Source organism: Schistocerca gregaria, chromosome 5 (genome assembly GCF_023897955.1).
Source record: "Schistocerca gregaria isolate iqSchGreg1 chromosome 5, iqSchGreg1.2, whole genome shotgun sequence".
NCBI classification, from domain to species: domain Eukaryota; kingdom Metazoa; phylum Arthropoda; class Insecta; order Orthoptera; family Acrididae; genus Schistocerca; species Schistocerca gregaria.
Window position 1 is genome coordinate 217,168,316 of NC_064924.1, and position 14,077 is coordinate 217,182,392.

Genomic DNA, 14,077 nt, shown 5'->3' on the forward strand with positions numbered 1-14,077 from the left:
TTCATTCATTAAACTACAGAAAAACTACATCCGGATGGAGATTTGAACCTCATTCTTGCTAAATGCAAGTCCAGATGGCTAACAACAGCACCATCTTGCTTGTTGGGCCTGAGTCAGGATGGAGATTTGGTGCTATTATTTATATTTTATACTATCAATTGACTTGCTCATGAGCAATTTAACTTCAGCAATCACAGGTACTTCAACTTCCATAGTACTACCATGTACCACACTTTTTAGTCATTTGTATTGTTTAAAAAATGAAATTCCACATACACATTATCTCCATTTATGTCAAGAAAATAATGTGCAAGAGATTTTCAAAACTAGTATCATCCTCTACTCTTAAGCACAATGATATCACGAACTAAATGATAAACTCATCAGAAATGCTAATGCAACTTAGTATGCACTGGTGAAAGGTTAATAAAGGCAACAAAATTACTCTGAATTTGCTGTGAATAATGAGGAACAAATAGATTAAGAGGTTGAATTACTCTGATGAACCAGACATCAGTTGACTGCAGCACTCTGATTTTTAAACCTTCAAATTCTTTGTAATTAGTCGCCAATCATTCAATGAGTCGTCCACAGTTGGTGGAAGGGCTGCCAGTTACTAATCATTTCACTTAATTAATAACCAAATATTTAAAAAAAATTAATTATTTTTTGTTGAGACTGAAACAATACATAAATGTTGGTACAGTTGTGTGTTGAATATCCAAACAAATTGGGTGGGAGGGGAGGTGGGACATCGGTGTTTAGTAAACCAGTTTATCTGGATAATCGAACTGTGTACTTTTATTTATCAATAAAAACTGCATACATTTATAAGTACGTGGATCTCTTCTATTATTACCAAAGTAAGTAAATAAGTATGTACATAGTACAGCCAAGTAAAAGAAAAAGTAACACTTGCGCAGTTTGCATATATAGCATGTACTTATGCAATCAATACTAAAAAATATCCTTTCATTTTGATATGTCTGAGCACACCTACCCGTTTAAGAGCAGCTAAGTCATGCACTTTTTTCAGGAAAGGTATCCGATGCTGGTTGCTTTTATTTTGAGCTTCAAAACCATCACAAGGCAGTATCTAAACAGGTAAATGCTTCAGAAACTGCCTGTATATTTTCATCTTCATTTTCTAAACAACTAGTTGTTGAGATCAATAACACCTTGATACATTGGGCTGTAATAGGACGTTACATTATGTAGAAGAACCATCACTTGAACTCGTCCTTTTCCTTTAAGATATCACATTATGGAAAAGCTGGAACACTGACAAGGAGCAATAATTCTCCCTTTTGCCATTTAACTGATTAAAACTTCTGTAAATCATTTCCTGAAAATCATACTACCCATTCAGGCGCTCAGTGGCTGCCAGTAACAGTAGTGCAAGCTAAGCAGTAGTACAATTCTATCTTATTTCAGGACTAGGTGCTCTACATGATTACATGAAGTAAAAGTTTTTCTCGGCAAAACATTCCAGTTGAGCCCAGTTTCATCAGCATTGTAGACCTTTCCAAGAGCATAATCTTCTTCCCTCAATAAGGCCCTTTACTGATACAACAAGGTCAGACTACTGCTCAAGGTGACCTAATTATAGCAAGGTAAGACTGAATCTCACATTAAATCAACAAAAAATATACAAGAAAGTAAACAGTTTACCTTTCTATTTGTGGTCACCATCTGAGAAACTTTTACTGCTGATATAGGAAGCTCAAACTATGAATGATTACATGCTTTCTGACAAACAAGATAAATAATGCTTTACAGAGTTTCCTTTACCCCCACTAACTACAGTAGGCAATTGAGAAGAATGCCTGCGACAGGTGAGGCTGGGAGCAGTGAAACAGTGTTTCCTCTCTCCCACTTCTGCCCCATGGCTGCCTGCCATCTGTGCCATCAGAAATATATTACTTTAATGGTAGACTACACTGTCAGCCTTGTTGTGTTTCATTGTTTGCCATTCTTGGCCTCTCAATTTCTTGTAATTTTTTATATACAGCACCAGTGAGAAAGATAAAAATTCTAGTAAAATTGTAGAGGGAGACCATGAGATGAATACACTAAGCAGATTCAGAAAGACGTAGGTTGCAGTAGGTACTGGGAGATTAAGAAGCTTGTGCCAGATAGTGTAGCATGGAGAGCTGCATCAAACCAGTCTCAGGACTGAAGACCATAGCAATAACAACAACAACAACAACAACAACAACAACAACAACAACACAGCCAATTTTCTTCCCCTGCCATGCACAGCCTAAGCTTGTTTTCAGTGTCTAATGAATCCCAAGTGGCTAAAAAATGTAACCTTTGTTGTATAACTAGTGTCAGCCATGTGGTCATTCTCAAGTTGATATGGAGAACATACAAATATTGTTTATATTGGGGTATCTATGTATGGAACAGTTTCATGCAGTTAATATCAACTTTCATGATAAACTGTATGTTCTGTCGAATAAGTTCAAATAACAATCAATGACAAAAATGTGCCATTGAAGTCTTCAGTTCATGTGAGGCAAAGTCTGAACTTCTTTATTCTGTGTCAACTTGAAAACTGATATGTGAACAATACTAGCCATTCAATAAATGGTATATTCTCTAGCAACTTCAGGTGGTACAACATGAAACTATTTCCGTATTTTGAGGCTGTGCAACACTGCTCCAGTAAAATATTCTAATGATCTTGTTGGGACACTAGACTCTCGTATTTCATTGTTCTTCATACAGAATGCTCTTCCCTTACCCCTTACTAATTTTCACCCTCCACACTGCCGTCCAATACTAAATTGGTGATCCCTTGATGCCTCAGAACATGACCTACCAACTGATCCCTTCTTCTAGTCAAGTTACACCACAAACTTCTCTTCTCCCCAATGCCATTCAGCACTTCCTCATTAGTTATGTGATCTACCCATCTAATCTTCAGCATTCTTCTGTAGCACCACATTTCGAAAGCTTCTATTCTCTTCTTGTCCAAACTATTTATTGTCCATGTTTCACTTCCATACATGGCTACACTCCATACAAATACTTTCAGAAATGTCTTCCTGACACTTAAATCTATACTCGATGTTAACAAATTTCTCTTTTTCAGAAACACTTTCCTTGCCATTGCCAGTCTACAATTTATATCCTCTCTACTTCAACCATCATCAGTTATTTTGCTCCCCAAATAGCAAAACTCATCTACTACTTTCGGTGCCTCATTTCCTAACCTAATTCCCTCAGCATTAGCCAATTTAATTCAACTACATTCAATTATCCTCATTTTGCTTTTGTTGATGTTCATCTTGCGTCCTCCTTTCAAGACACTCCAATCAACTGCTCTTCCAGGTCCTTTGCTGTCTCTGACAGAATTAGAATGTCATTAGCACTCTGCAAAGTTCTTATTTCTTCTCCATGGATTTTAATACCTACTTCGAATTATTCTTTTGTTTCCCTTACTGCCTGCTCAATATACTACAACCCTGTCTCATTCCCTTCCCAACCATTTCTTCCCTTTCATGCCCTCGACTCTTTATAACTGCCATCTTGTTTCTGTACAAATTGTAAATAGCCTTTTGCTTTCTGTATTTTATCCTGCTACCTTCAGAATTTAAAAAGAGAGTATTCCAGTCAACATTTTGAAAAGCTTTCTCTAAGTCTACAAATGCTAGAAATGCAGGTTTGCCTATCCTTAATCTATCTACTAGGATAAGTCGTAGGGTCTGCATTGCCTCGTGTTCCAACATTTCTACAGAATCCGAACTGATCTTCCCAGAGGTCGGCTTCGACCAGTTTTTCCATTCGTCTGTAAAGAATTCGTGGTAGTAATTTGCAGCCATGACTTATTAAACAGATAGTTTGGAAATTTTCACATCTATCAACACCTGCTTTCTTTGGGATTTGAATTATATTCTTCTTGAAGTCTAAGGGTATTTCACCTGTCTCAAACATCTTGCTCACCAGAGGGTAGAGTTTTGTCAGGGCTGGTGTTCCCAAGGCTATTAGTAGTTCTAATGGAATGTTGTCTACCATATTTACTTGAATCTAAGCCACACTCAAATCTAAGCCGCTCCTGAAAAATGAGACTCGAAATCAAGGAAAAAAAATTTCCCGAATCTAAGCCGCACCTGAAATTTGAGACACGAAATTCAAGGAGAGAGAAAAGTTTGTAATATGAGACACAATTTAGGTCGAATGAATTATGATACAGCTACAGTAGTTTGGTTCGAGTCTTAAGCTTAGCAGTTAAGCTTTACCAGGTAGCCATTGCTAAGCGTCAGGCACTCCGTCCGTATTTATACGGGTACCCTTTCTTTTTCACGTGCTTTGTCTGGTTTGAATTGATTGCTTATTTTTATTTGATCTGATAAGTGCCATTCTCTTTGTTATAGGTGTTTACATAACTGTAAGCTAAAAATGCATTACTGTACTGTGTCATGCATTGTTTGTTGCATTCTGATAATAACTGTTTGCGGCCTGTCGCCACTCGCGGCATGGCTTGCTTTTGTGCACACTACCGCTGCTTACAATTTAAAAAAAAAGAGAAGGAATTGTCTCATTAGCGAACCAATGGCAAGAGACTGCTATTTGTTGTTACTTACACTGCTGCTTTCTTTGATAATGATAAATAAGAACCAAATAATAGACTGCATATGGTAAAAGATGTTCTGAACGAGAGTTTAGCGAACATTTTTCTCCGTTTGAAAATCTTTGGAGACGCCTCTTTAGTACATTACATTCTGCACAGAAATTAGAGTCATTTTAGATTTAAAAAGCTAGTCAATTGCCATGCTTCATTTCTGACGGTATCACTATTAGGCATAACAATAATACGAATATAAACATGACATGATATGTATATTCTTCCACATTTGCTGTTGTCTCACTCCAGTTTCGTAGTTTATTAGGCAGACAGGATTTAAATGAGATAGCAGCACACACGAAAGAATGTTTATATTTGTATTATTCATACGGTGAAGAGAATACTGCATGTAATTCACAATTCATAAAAGTCGCTATTAGCAACCATCTCTTTTCACAGGTAGGAAAAAAAAAAAAAAATCAGAACGTAGAGTTGGCCATATTGACAAACATCCCAAACAGTCTTGCCAGTCGGATATTTGTAGTACATTGAAATGCCGCTACATCCGAAGATGAACAATACGGAATTTGTATTTACTTCGTTGAATACTGTATGAAAATGCAGTGGTCGAAACATGGGGCAGAGAAAAAAGGTCTTCTTCCACCTTTTTCTAAATTTTATTTACTGACGCAGAGATTTTGGCGCCACTATTTTTCTTTGTGCCTGCAAAGCATGCCTGTGTAGCGCTACATATATTTGACGGCACAAGTTAGTTGTGGCGGCACCTACCAACATTTTTGAGAACTTCCGCTTACTTCACACTCGATTCTAAGCTGCAGGTGTTTTTTTGGATTACAAAAACCAGAAAAAAAGTGCGGCCTAGATTCGAGTAAATACGGTACTTCCGGGGCCTTGTTTCAACTTAGATCTCTCATTTCATCTTTATCCACGTCCTCTTCCATTTCCATAATATTGTCCTTCAGTACATCGCACTTGTATAGACCTTCCATATACTCCTTCCACCTTTCTGCTTTCCCTTCTTTGCTTAGAACTGGGTTTCCATTTGAGCTCTTGATATTCATACAAGTGGTTCTCTTTTCCCCAAAGGTCTCTTTAATTTTCCTGTAGCCAGTATCTATCTTACCCCTAGTGATATAAGCCTCTACATCCTTACATTTGTCCTCTAGCCATCCCTGCTTAGCCATTTTGCACTTCCTGTTGATCTCATTTTTGAGACATTTGTGTTCCTTTTTGTATGCTTCATTTACTGCAGTTTTCTATTTTCTCCTATCATCAATTAAATTCAATATTTCTTCTGTACCCTAGGATTTCCACTAGCCCTCGTCTTTTTTCCTACTTGATCCTCTGCTGCCTTCACTATTTCATCTCTCGAAGTTATCCACTCTTCTTCTACTGTATTTCTTTCCCCCATTACTGTCAATTGTTCCCTTATGCTCTCCCTGAAAGTCTGTACAGCCTCTTGTTCTTTCAGTTTATCCAGGTCCCATCTCCTTAAATTCCCACCTTTTTGCAGTTTCTTCAGTTTTAACCTACAGGTCATAACCAACAGATTGTGGTCAGAGTCCACATCTGACCCTGGAAATGTCTTACAATTTAAAACCTGGTTCCTAAATCTCTGTCTTACCATTATATAATCTATCTGAAACCTTCCAGTGTCTCCAGGCTTCTTCCATGTAGACAACTTTCTTTCACAATTCTTAAACCAAGTGTTAGCTATGATAAAGGTATGCTCTGTGCAAAATTCTACAATGCAGCTTCCTCTTTCATTCCTTATCCCCATCCCATATTCACCTACTGCTTTTCCTTCTCTTCCTTTTCCTACTATCGAATTCCAGCCACCCACGACTATTAAATTTTCCTCTCCCTTCACTATCTGGATGATTTCTTTTATCTCATCATACATTTTATCAATCTCTTCCGTCATCTGATGAGCTAGTTGGCATATAAACTTTTACTACTGTGGTAGGCGTTGACTTCTTGTCTATCTTAGCCACAATAATGCGTTCACCATGCCTTTTTCTAGTAGCTTACCCACACTCTTATTAGTTTTAATCATTATTAAACCTACTCCTGCATTTCCCCTATTTGATTTTGTATTTATAACCCTGTATTCACCTGACCAAAATTCTTGTTCCTCCTGCCACCGAACTTCATTAATTCCCACTATATCTAACATTAACCTATCCATTTCCCTTTTTAAATTTTCTAACCTACCTGCCTAATTAAGGGCTCTGACATTCCATGCAACAATATGTATTACACCAATTTTCTTTCCCCTGATAACAATATCCTCCTGAGTAGTCCCCGCCCGGAGATCCGAATGGGCGACTATTTTACCTCCGGAATATTTTACCCAAGAAGACGCCATCATCATTTAACCATACAGTAAAGCTGCATGCCCTCGGGAAAAATTACAGCTGTAGTTTCCCCTTGCTTTCAGCCGTTCGCAGTACCAGCACAGCAAAGCCGTTTTGGTTAGTGCTACAAGGCCAGATCAGTCAATCATCCAGACTGTTGCCCGTGCAACTATTAAAAAGGCTGCTACCCCTCTTCAGGAACCACAAGTTTGACTGGCCTTTCAACAGATACCCCTCCGTTGTGGTTGGGTCTATGGTACAGCTATCTGTATCGCTGAGTCACGCAAGCCTCCCCACCAACGGCAAAGACTCCCATGGTTCATGGGAGCATATTTTTTTTAAATCAACATTATGTTCCCTATAATATAGTTGATGTATTTAAACAAACTGCATTCAAATTAATTTAAATGAAATTTTTTACAATTTTACTTAGAGAGCTAAACACATTCTAAGTTTTAGAGGTGGATGCTTCTGGTGGCAGAAAGTTCACTAAGTGATGTGAACAAACAAGTACTCATTTTCCTGAATGCACAACTCAAGGCAATTCTGAATCATCTGTGGATGAGATGTGTTGGGAAATAGCAAACATCCACAGTGTGCTAAGTCATGTATGGTTAGATTGTAGAATGCATCCTTACACTGCTTTATACAGATCAGTGTTTGGAGGGATGCACAGACAAACAAGGTTCTGTCTGCCACGGATATTGACATACAATAAATCTCGCATACACATTCTACGAGTACTATGACATTTTTCTGATGCTCAGTGAAGACCAAAATAATACTGACGAAGCAACCATGGATTATACCCTGAGATATCCTGCTCCATCAGTCATTACATTGTACATTCAGAATATGAGCACTCATTTGAACACATCACTTACATGATTTTTCATCATCAGAAAATCCATCTCAAAGCAGTCTATTATATACAGTATGTTGCATCCATCCACTACTAAAACCTAGTACATTTCTAACTCCCTAACTAAAATTGATAGAAGCTTTATTTTAACTGATCTGTACACATTTTGTTTAAATACATCATCTATAAAATAGATAAAAATAATGCTATATTTAAAAAATTGTAGCTCTTTGTTGTAACTCTTTGTAAAATAACCAAATAAAGTATCTTATTTACCTGTGTATAAGACGACCCCCTTTATTCAAATAGGCATCTTGAGAAAAAATTAGTTTTTAGCACATTCTGACCAAAATTGCAAACTTTTACTAACAAAGTATCTGGCTACAAAGTTAACATTGCACCAATTCTAAATTTATGCTATTTATTGATTGTCTCAATTTCGATACCAGTAATACAATGAGATATAAAATAAATGAAAAGAAATGGTTTTCATTAACTTGCAGGCCATTTTCTTTTCTACATTTTTCGCTTACTAACCCTGCTGTCAGTGGTATAAATATTTTTAACAACAACAACAACAACAACAACAATAATAATAATAATCATCCAAACAGCACAGCTGTGGAATTTACACCTTTGTTAATAATAATAATCATCATCCAAACAGCACAGCTGTGGAATTTACACCTTTGTTGAGACACAAACATTTGGCTGTTTCTTAAGAATATGTTGCAAATTCTGAAGTTGTATTTGCTGTGAGACATGGGAACACAGCTGTTTTTATCCAAAAACATATCGGATTTCACTTCGATACTGTTGTGAGAATCTTGCAATTTCCCTTCCTTTCAAACATATCACCTGCCTGCTGCTTTCTCAATGGTTGCATAGAACCAGCGGCTGACACACCCCTTTTTGTGCCTGTCATACATCACAATGAGCATCGACAATTGCAGCATAGTACACGTCAATAAGCCACCAGCCCCTATCTAGACTTCTATTGTCTCCTACAGAATCCAATACTTTTGTTGAGTATTTGTCCAATTTTAAAGTCGACTCAATTCCTACTGTAAATAGATTCAGGCAAACTGCAGTTTAAACATGGCAGGTGTTCCTAAAATGCCAAAGTTCACAGTATACATTCTCAAGGTTGGCAACATGATATAATTTGCTGCCCTCTCACTGCTGCCCTCCACACACTCACCTAGTTCTCAGCAAGCTGGTATCAGTGTTCCCCCACCAACCATTCATTAGTGCTGTGCTTGAGCAAATGTGAAACACAAACTGCAATTTCTTCTACAGTACAGGTCATTCGAGGTCTGTTCAAAAATTCAGAGGGGCACCAACAGGGATGAGTGTGCGGATGGGTTATTATGATTCAATAGCCACGAATTGCCTTGTCACAGTTCAGGCTGTTTCCCTTTCACATTTTCTTGCAGGCATCACAAGAAGTCCAAATAGTACCACTGATTAACAGTTTGTCCTGTGGCATGAATTCATGCTGAACTAGTCCTTCAAAGTCAAAGAAAACTATTAGCATGTCTTTCACATTTGATCTGACCTGTCAAGCTGTTTTTGGTGTTGGAAAACCTTTCCCGGCCCATTCTGAAGGTTTAACTTTGGCCTCAACATCATAACCGTAGACCCATGTCTCATCACCACTTCTGACTCTCTTAAGGAACATCACGCGTCACAAATATAAAATCACTTGTTGGTGGAAGGAAGATTCTGTGGGGCTGTAGTCGTGGCCTCTCTTTCCGTTGTGTGGAATGTTAGTGACGCTTCGACATAAAGATGACAAGCTATGGAGTGTTCTTGCATTCCATTGGATGAAGCTGGTGGTGATACAATGCATTCCGAGATGACGAGTCAGGATTTCATGACATGACCCAACCGAAATGTTACAGTTTTCTGTAATCTCTTGGACAGTCAGTCTTCGATCAGCACATTGAATTTTGTTGATGTTTCTGATATGAGCATCGTTGGTAGATATCGAGGGGTATTCTGAATGAGGGTCATCTTTAACTTTCATCCAGCCATTTCTAAGCCATATGAACCATTCGTAACGCCGATTTTGGCTTAAGCACCCTTCACTACAGGCTTCCTGCATCATGTGGTGTGTCTGTAAAGATTTTCTTCAGTTCCACGCAAAATTTAATGCAGACGCGTTGCTCCTCTAACTCTGTCATCTCAAAATACCCAAACTGTGAGACACAATGTTCTATTCAATACAGCACTGAACAGTAAATAACAGGCACACAATACTGAAACTTCTGGCAGTTACACATTAAAAATAGGCGTCAGCAAGGATTCTAACTGCATTTCGTTCCCACACACCATTGGCGCAAAATTACGAATGTCCCGGAATTTTCTGAACAGACCTCGTATGCAACAAAAGCAGCTAACACATAAATAAAAGATCGCAATCACGATTCAGTTCAATTCTCGAACTTCACTATCTCGCAATCTACCCATGACTGTTGGTAATATCTCCTGCTGTAATTTATTCTTGCAACAACGATTACAGTTTAAGATTTATTTCGTTTTTAGACATTTTATTATGGATTAATTTTCCTTCTTATTTCATCTGAATGTCACCATAATGTTTTAAAGCTGATTAAAAGCAGGCAAAGTTTTTACCCTGTATCCTAATATGTGAACAGTGGCCGTATTTCTCATTTGCAACCGTTTTAGTAAATCATTACAGTCTCTCATAATCAAATAAAATATCTACTTGGTTTCACAATCAAATAATTCTTTTGAAGGACAACATTTCCGCTTTTGAATGTGATCTATGCTTAAAAAGCAACATTAATGTTTGTACACAGAATCCAAACATTTATGAGAAACCTGTTCAGATACAAGAGATTCTAAGATGATTCAGTTTAGTGCCATTTCCTTATGTATTTCCACAAGATAATCAAATTTTAAGCTGAGCAGTAGACTGTTGTAGTGGCTAGTTCATAGTTTCTTGTGTCTTCCCTGCACTAGCGCCACCCAGATCAAATGCCAGATACAGGAGTTTGTAAGATGATTCAGTTTAGTACTATTTCCTTATGTATTTCCACAAAATAATCAAATTTTAAGCTGAGCAATAGACTGTTGTTGTGGCTAGTTCATAGTTTCTCGTGTCTTCCCTGCACTAGCGCCACCCAGATCAAATGCCATGAGATAGTTCGAGCAGCAGCAATACAGTATCAAGCACTTTGGCATATCAGGAAATCTTAAGCCTGCTCAAACATGAGTAGTGTTTGCCCAGCCCAGCCCTTCTGAATTCTTCAAAATAAATCTGCATATGACCTTTGCATAGTCTGTTAAACAATATAAAAATGTTAACCTCAGCAGCAATAGTTTAATCTGTGAATATAAAATGACCCTGTATTTTTTGAATGGTGCATTTGGGGAAAAAAACCTCTTCTTATAATCGGGCAAATACAGCATGTTCATAAAACCATAGAACAAATCATGTGTGTTGCAGTTACCTATCTAAATGAAGTTATCTTTCACTTAATACTTTGTAAGATGCACAGAGAAACACCTTATCTGAAACACAGTGTATATTCCTCATGGCTGAGTATGACATGGTCCTCCAGAAACTGTGTTCCACTAATGATGTTACTCCCTTGGAAGAACCTGCTACGATGTTCAGAAATCATAGGTGGAAACATCAGTGAAAGTGAGTCAAGCCTGGATGTCACTGTGGGTTCATTTCCCCAACTTAGTCCAGTCAGTTCCAGCATGGATTTTCCACTGACAAAAAAACTTTACATATTGTAGCCCAAATGTTGTTCAACTACACAATTGTCCTACATTCATTCACAGTTCATGAAACAAAAGAAATTATTTCTTTTATATACATATTATATTATTACCATAATTATGTGCAATATGGTGCAACTGAACTAAATTAAATTAATATATGCAATTACCAACGTAAGCTTAAATCAACTTTCGAGTTCAAGAAGAATACTTACGTAAAAATTCTCTCATCTGTGGGTCCAAAGTAGTTATCATGGAATCAACAGAATTTTTGGCTCTCTCGGCAACTTTTGATAAAAGACTCCCACTTCCAACTGCTCCCTTCACCCAATCAAACAAACCACCACTACTGTTACTACCACTTCCACTATCACCTGCAGCAGGTACATCTTGTGTCAGGGGAGGCACCATTTCAGCTCCTTTACTTTGGGGAATAACAGGGCTGCAAAATTCAGATGTTAAAATAGATATCAGCAATTAAAATACATGTAACACAACTCAAATACATTATTTTTCTCTACGCCAGAAACATTGATTGACATGTTTAAACAAACCGTTAAAACACACACACACACACACACACACACACACACACAGGGAGTAGGGAGGGGGTGGGGAGACAGAGACAGAGACAGACAGACAGAGAGAGAGAGAGAGAGAGAGAGAGAGAGAGAGAGAGAGATTTTCTACACAGATATAGATTTGGGGAAAAAAAAAAAAAAAACACTGCCAGCAAAAGGCTAATGGTACATAACATCTGAATCGAGCATATCATCAGGTCCCACTTGCAGGAGAGTCCAAGCCCTTGACTGCTTTCTATACAGACTGGGATTTATTTCGTATTGGAATTTATCTGAGAACTACAGTCTCTTTTGCACTGGCCAGGGGCCACAGACTTGTCCAACTTTTATATTCTCTTTTGAGTGCTTTAAAATTCAAGAGTATATACATTGGTGTTATTTACAGCAAAATGTTTGATGGCCACCTGGACCATGTAGTTCAAGTATTGTGTCACCTAATGAGGCAGCATTAACCATTAAATTGTGAAAAGTTAATGTGACGAAGGAGGAGAGATCATTAGTGAGTCATGCAGTTTCATCCAATGGATGGACCAAGAGTGCAAAAAAGCCATTCATTAGTTTCCGGTGCCCAAGAATAAGAAAGAAACTGCGAGGTTTATCAGCATACCCCCCCCCCCCCCCCCGAGAATTTGTCCAGAACTTATCCTAGTTGGCAAGTACCCAAACCGAGGCACAAGGAGAGGTTTTTAAAAGAGGTGAATATCAGCTGGCATCTTTTTAACACACTTAAAGCAGTGTTAGACAGCATGCCAATGTTAGCCATCCCTGATTTTGAGAAGGAGTTTGTTCTACAAATTGATGCTTCCGATTCAGGAATTATAGTGGTCCTCTAGCAGCAAAGGGAACAATGACCCATCACTTATGTGTCTGGATCTGCGTTTCTCGCAGATGAGGATGATTCATTGTATAAGTTAGAGGCACCAGCAGTGTTGTTCGGGTTTGAATGTTTTAGATTCTAAATCTTACCATCCCATGCGAAATATGCCATTAACACGGTGACACAAACATTTGGAATGGGCCATGACGAAGAAGCATAGATTGCCGATGAATTGCATCACATTATTTTCTGCAATGCATCACAGTTCTACACTAATCCAGATGGCCAGTGTTGGCAAGTGTGGGGGTGAGCTGGGAACCACTACGTCACAGACATCTTGCAACCTCAATTGTTACCTCCGTCCCTGATAGCACATGCATATGTATGGGACTGGCTTGGATGTCGACTCCATCCCAGTGCTAGTATCCAGAATATCAAGTGCCAGTAACAACAGTTGTGGACCAATTTGCCTCAGGAAAGGATACATCAGTGCATGCTTCCAAGCCAGAAGGAGTGCATTGTGACAAATTTAAGTAGGCTCATACCGCCAAGTCCATTGTGTATCTGCCACCATTTCATAATCTTTGCAATTACATCACATACCCTCACAACCTGTAAGGTTTATATCTGTGGAGAGACTCACTGTTGATCAGTGTAAAGAAACAAAATAAACTAAGGTTTTTGTACGTACTTGCCTTTTTCTCTTCTCCGCAATGAGAAATTCTAACTGTGAACAACAAATGGCAAACTTACTGCCACTGTTTATATAAAAATACACCTAAAATCTTAAACATAGCTGCAAAACAGCAATTGTGTAAATCTGAAGAGGTTGAAAAAACCAGCCAACCTGTTGCAAAGCAAAGTTTATTAGCCCTTGACCTAGGTTTTGATGTTTTTGAGTTTCTTCTACAGATGGAGTGGGCCTTGTTACATCACATGATGGTACATATTAGCTGAAGCCGAGCAGCTCTTGTCACATATAAAATTGACAAAAAACAAGAATTATCCCAAGCCATGGCCTTAGACAGCAGCCAGATTACATTTAGCATACTTCAGAATGAATGCTCACTCCTGTTACAAGTTTAGGTTGACAAGAGCCTCTACCTGTGG

The 14,077-nt window shown here is 38.2% G+C and overlaps 1 protein-coding gene across 1 annotated transcript in view; it reads right to left on the reverse strand.

The window, feature by feature from the left end:
- LOC126272694 (protein PRRC1-like) overlaps positions 1-14,077 on the reverse strand; it is a 69,519-nt gene that overhangs the window by 22,205 nt on the left and 33,237 nt on the right. The window contains exon 3 of the mRNA XM_049975721.1: positions 11,785-12,011. Coding sequence (XP_049831678.1) covers positions 11,785-12,011 — 227 coding nt within the window. The remainder of the gene's footprint in view (positions 1-11,784; positions 12,012-14,077) is intronic.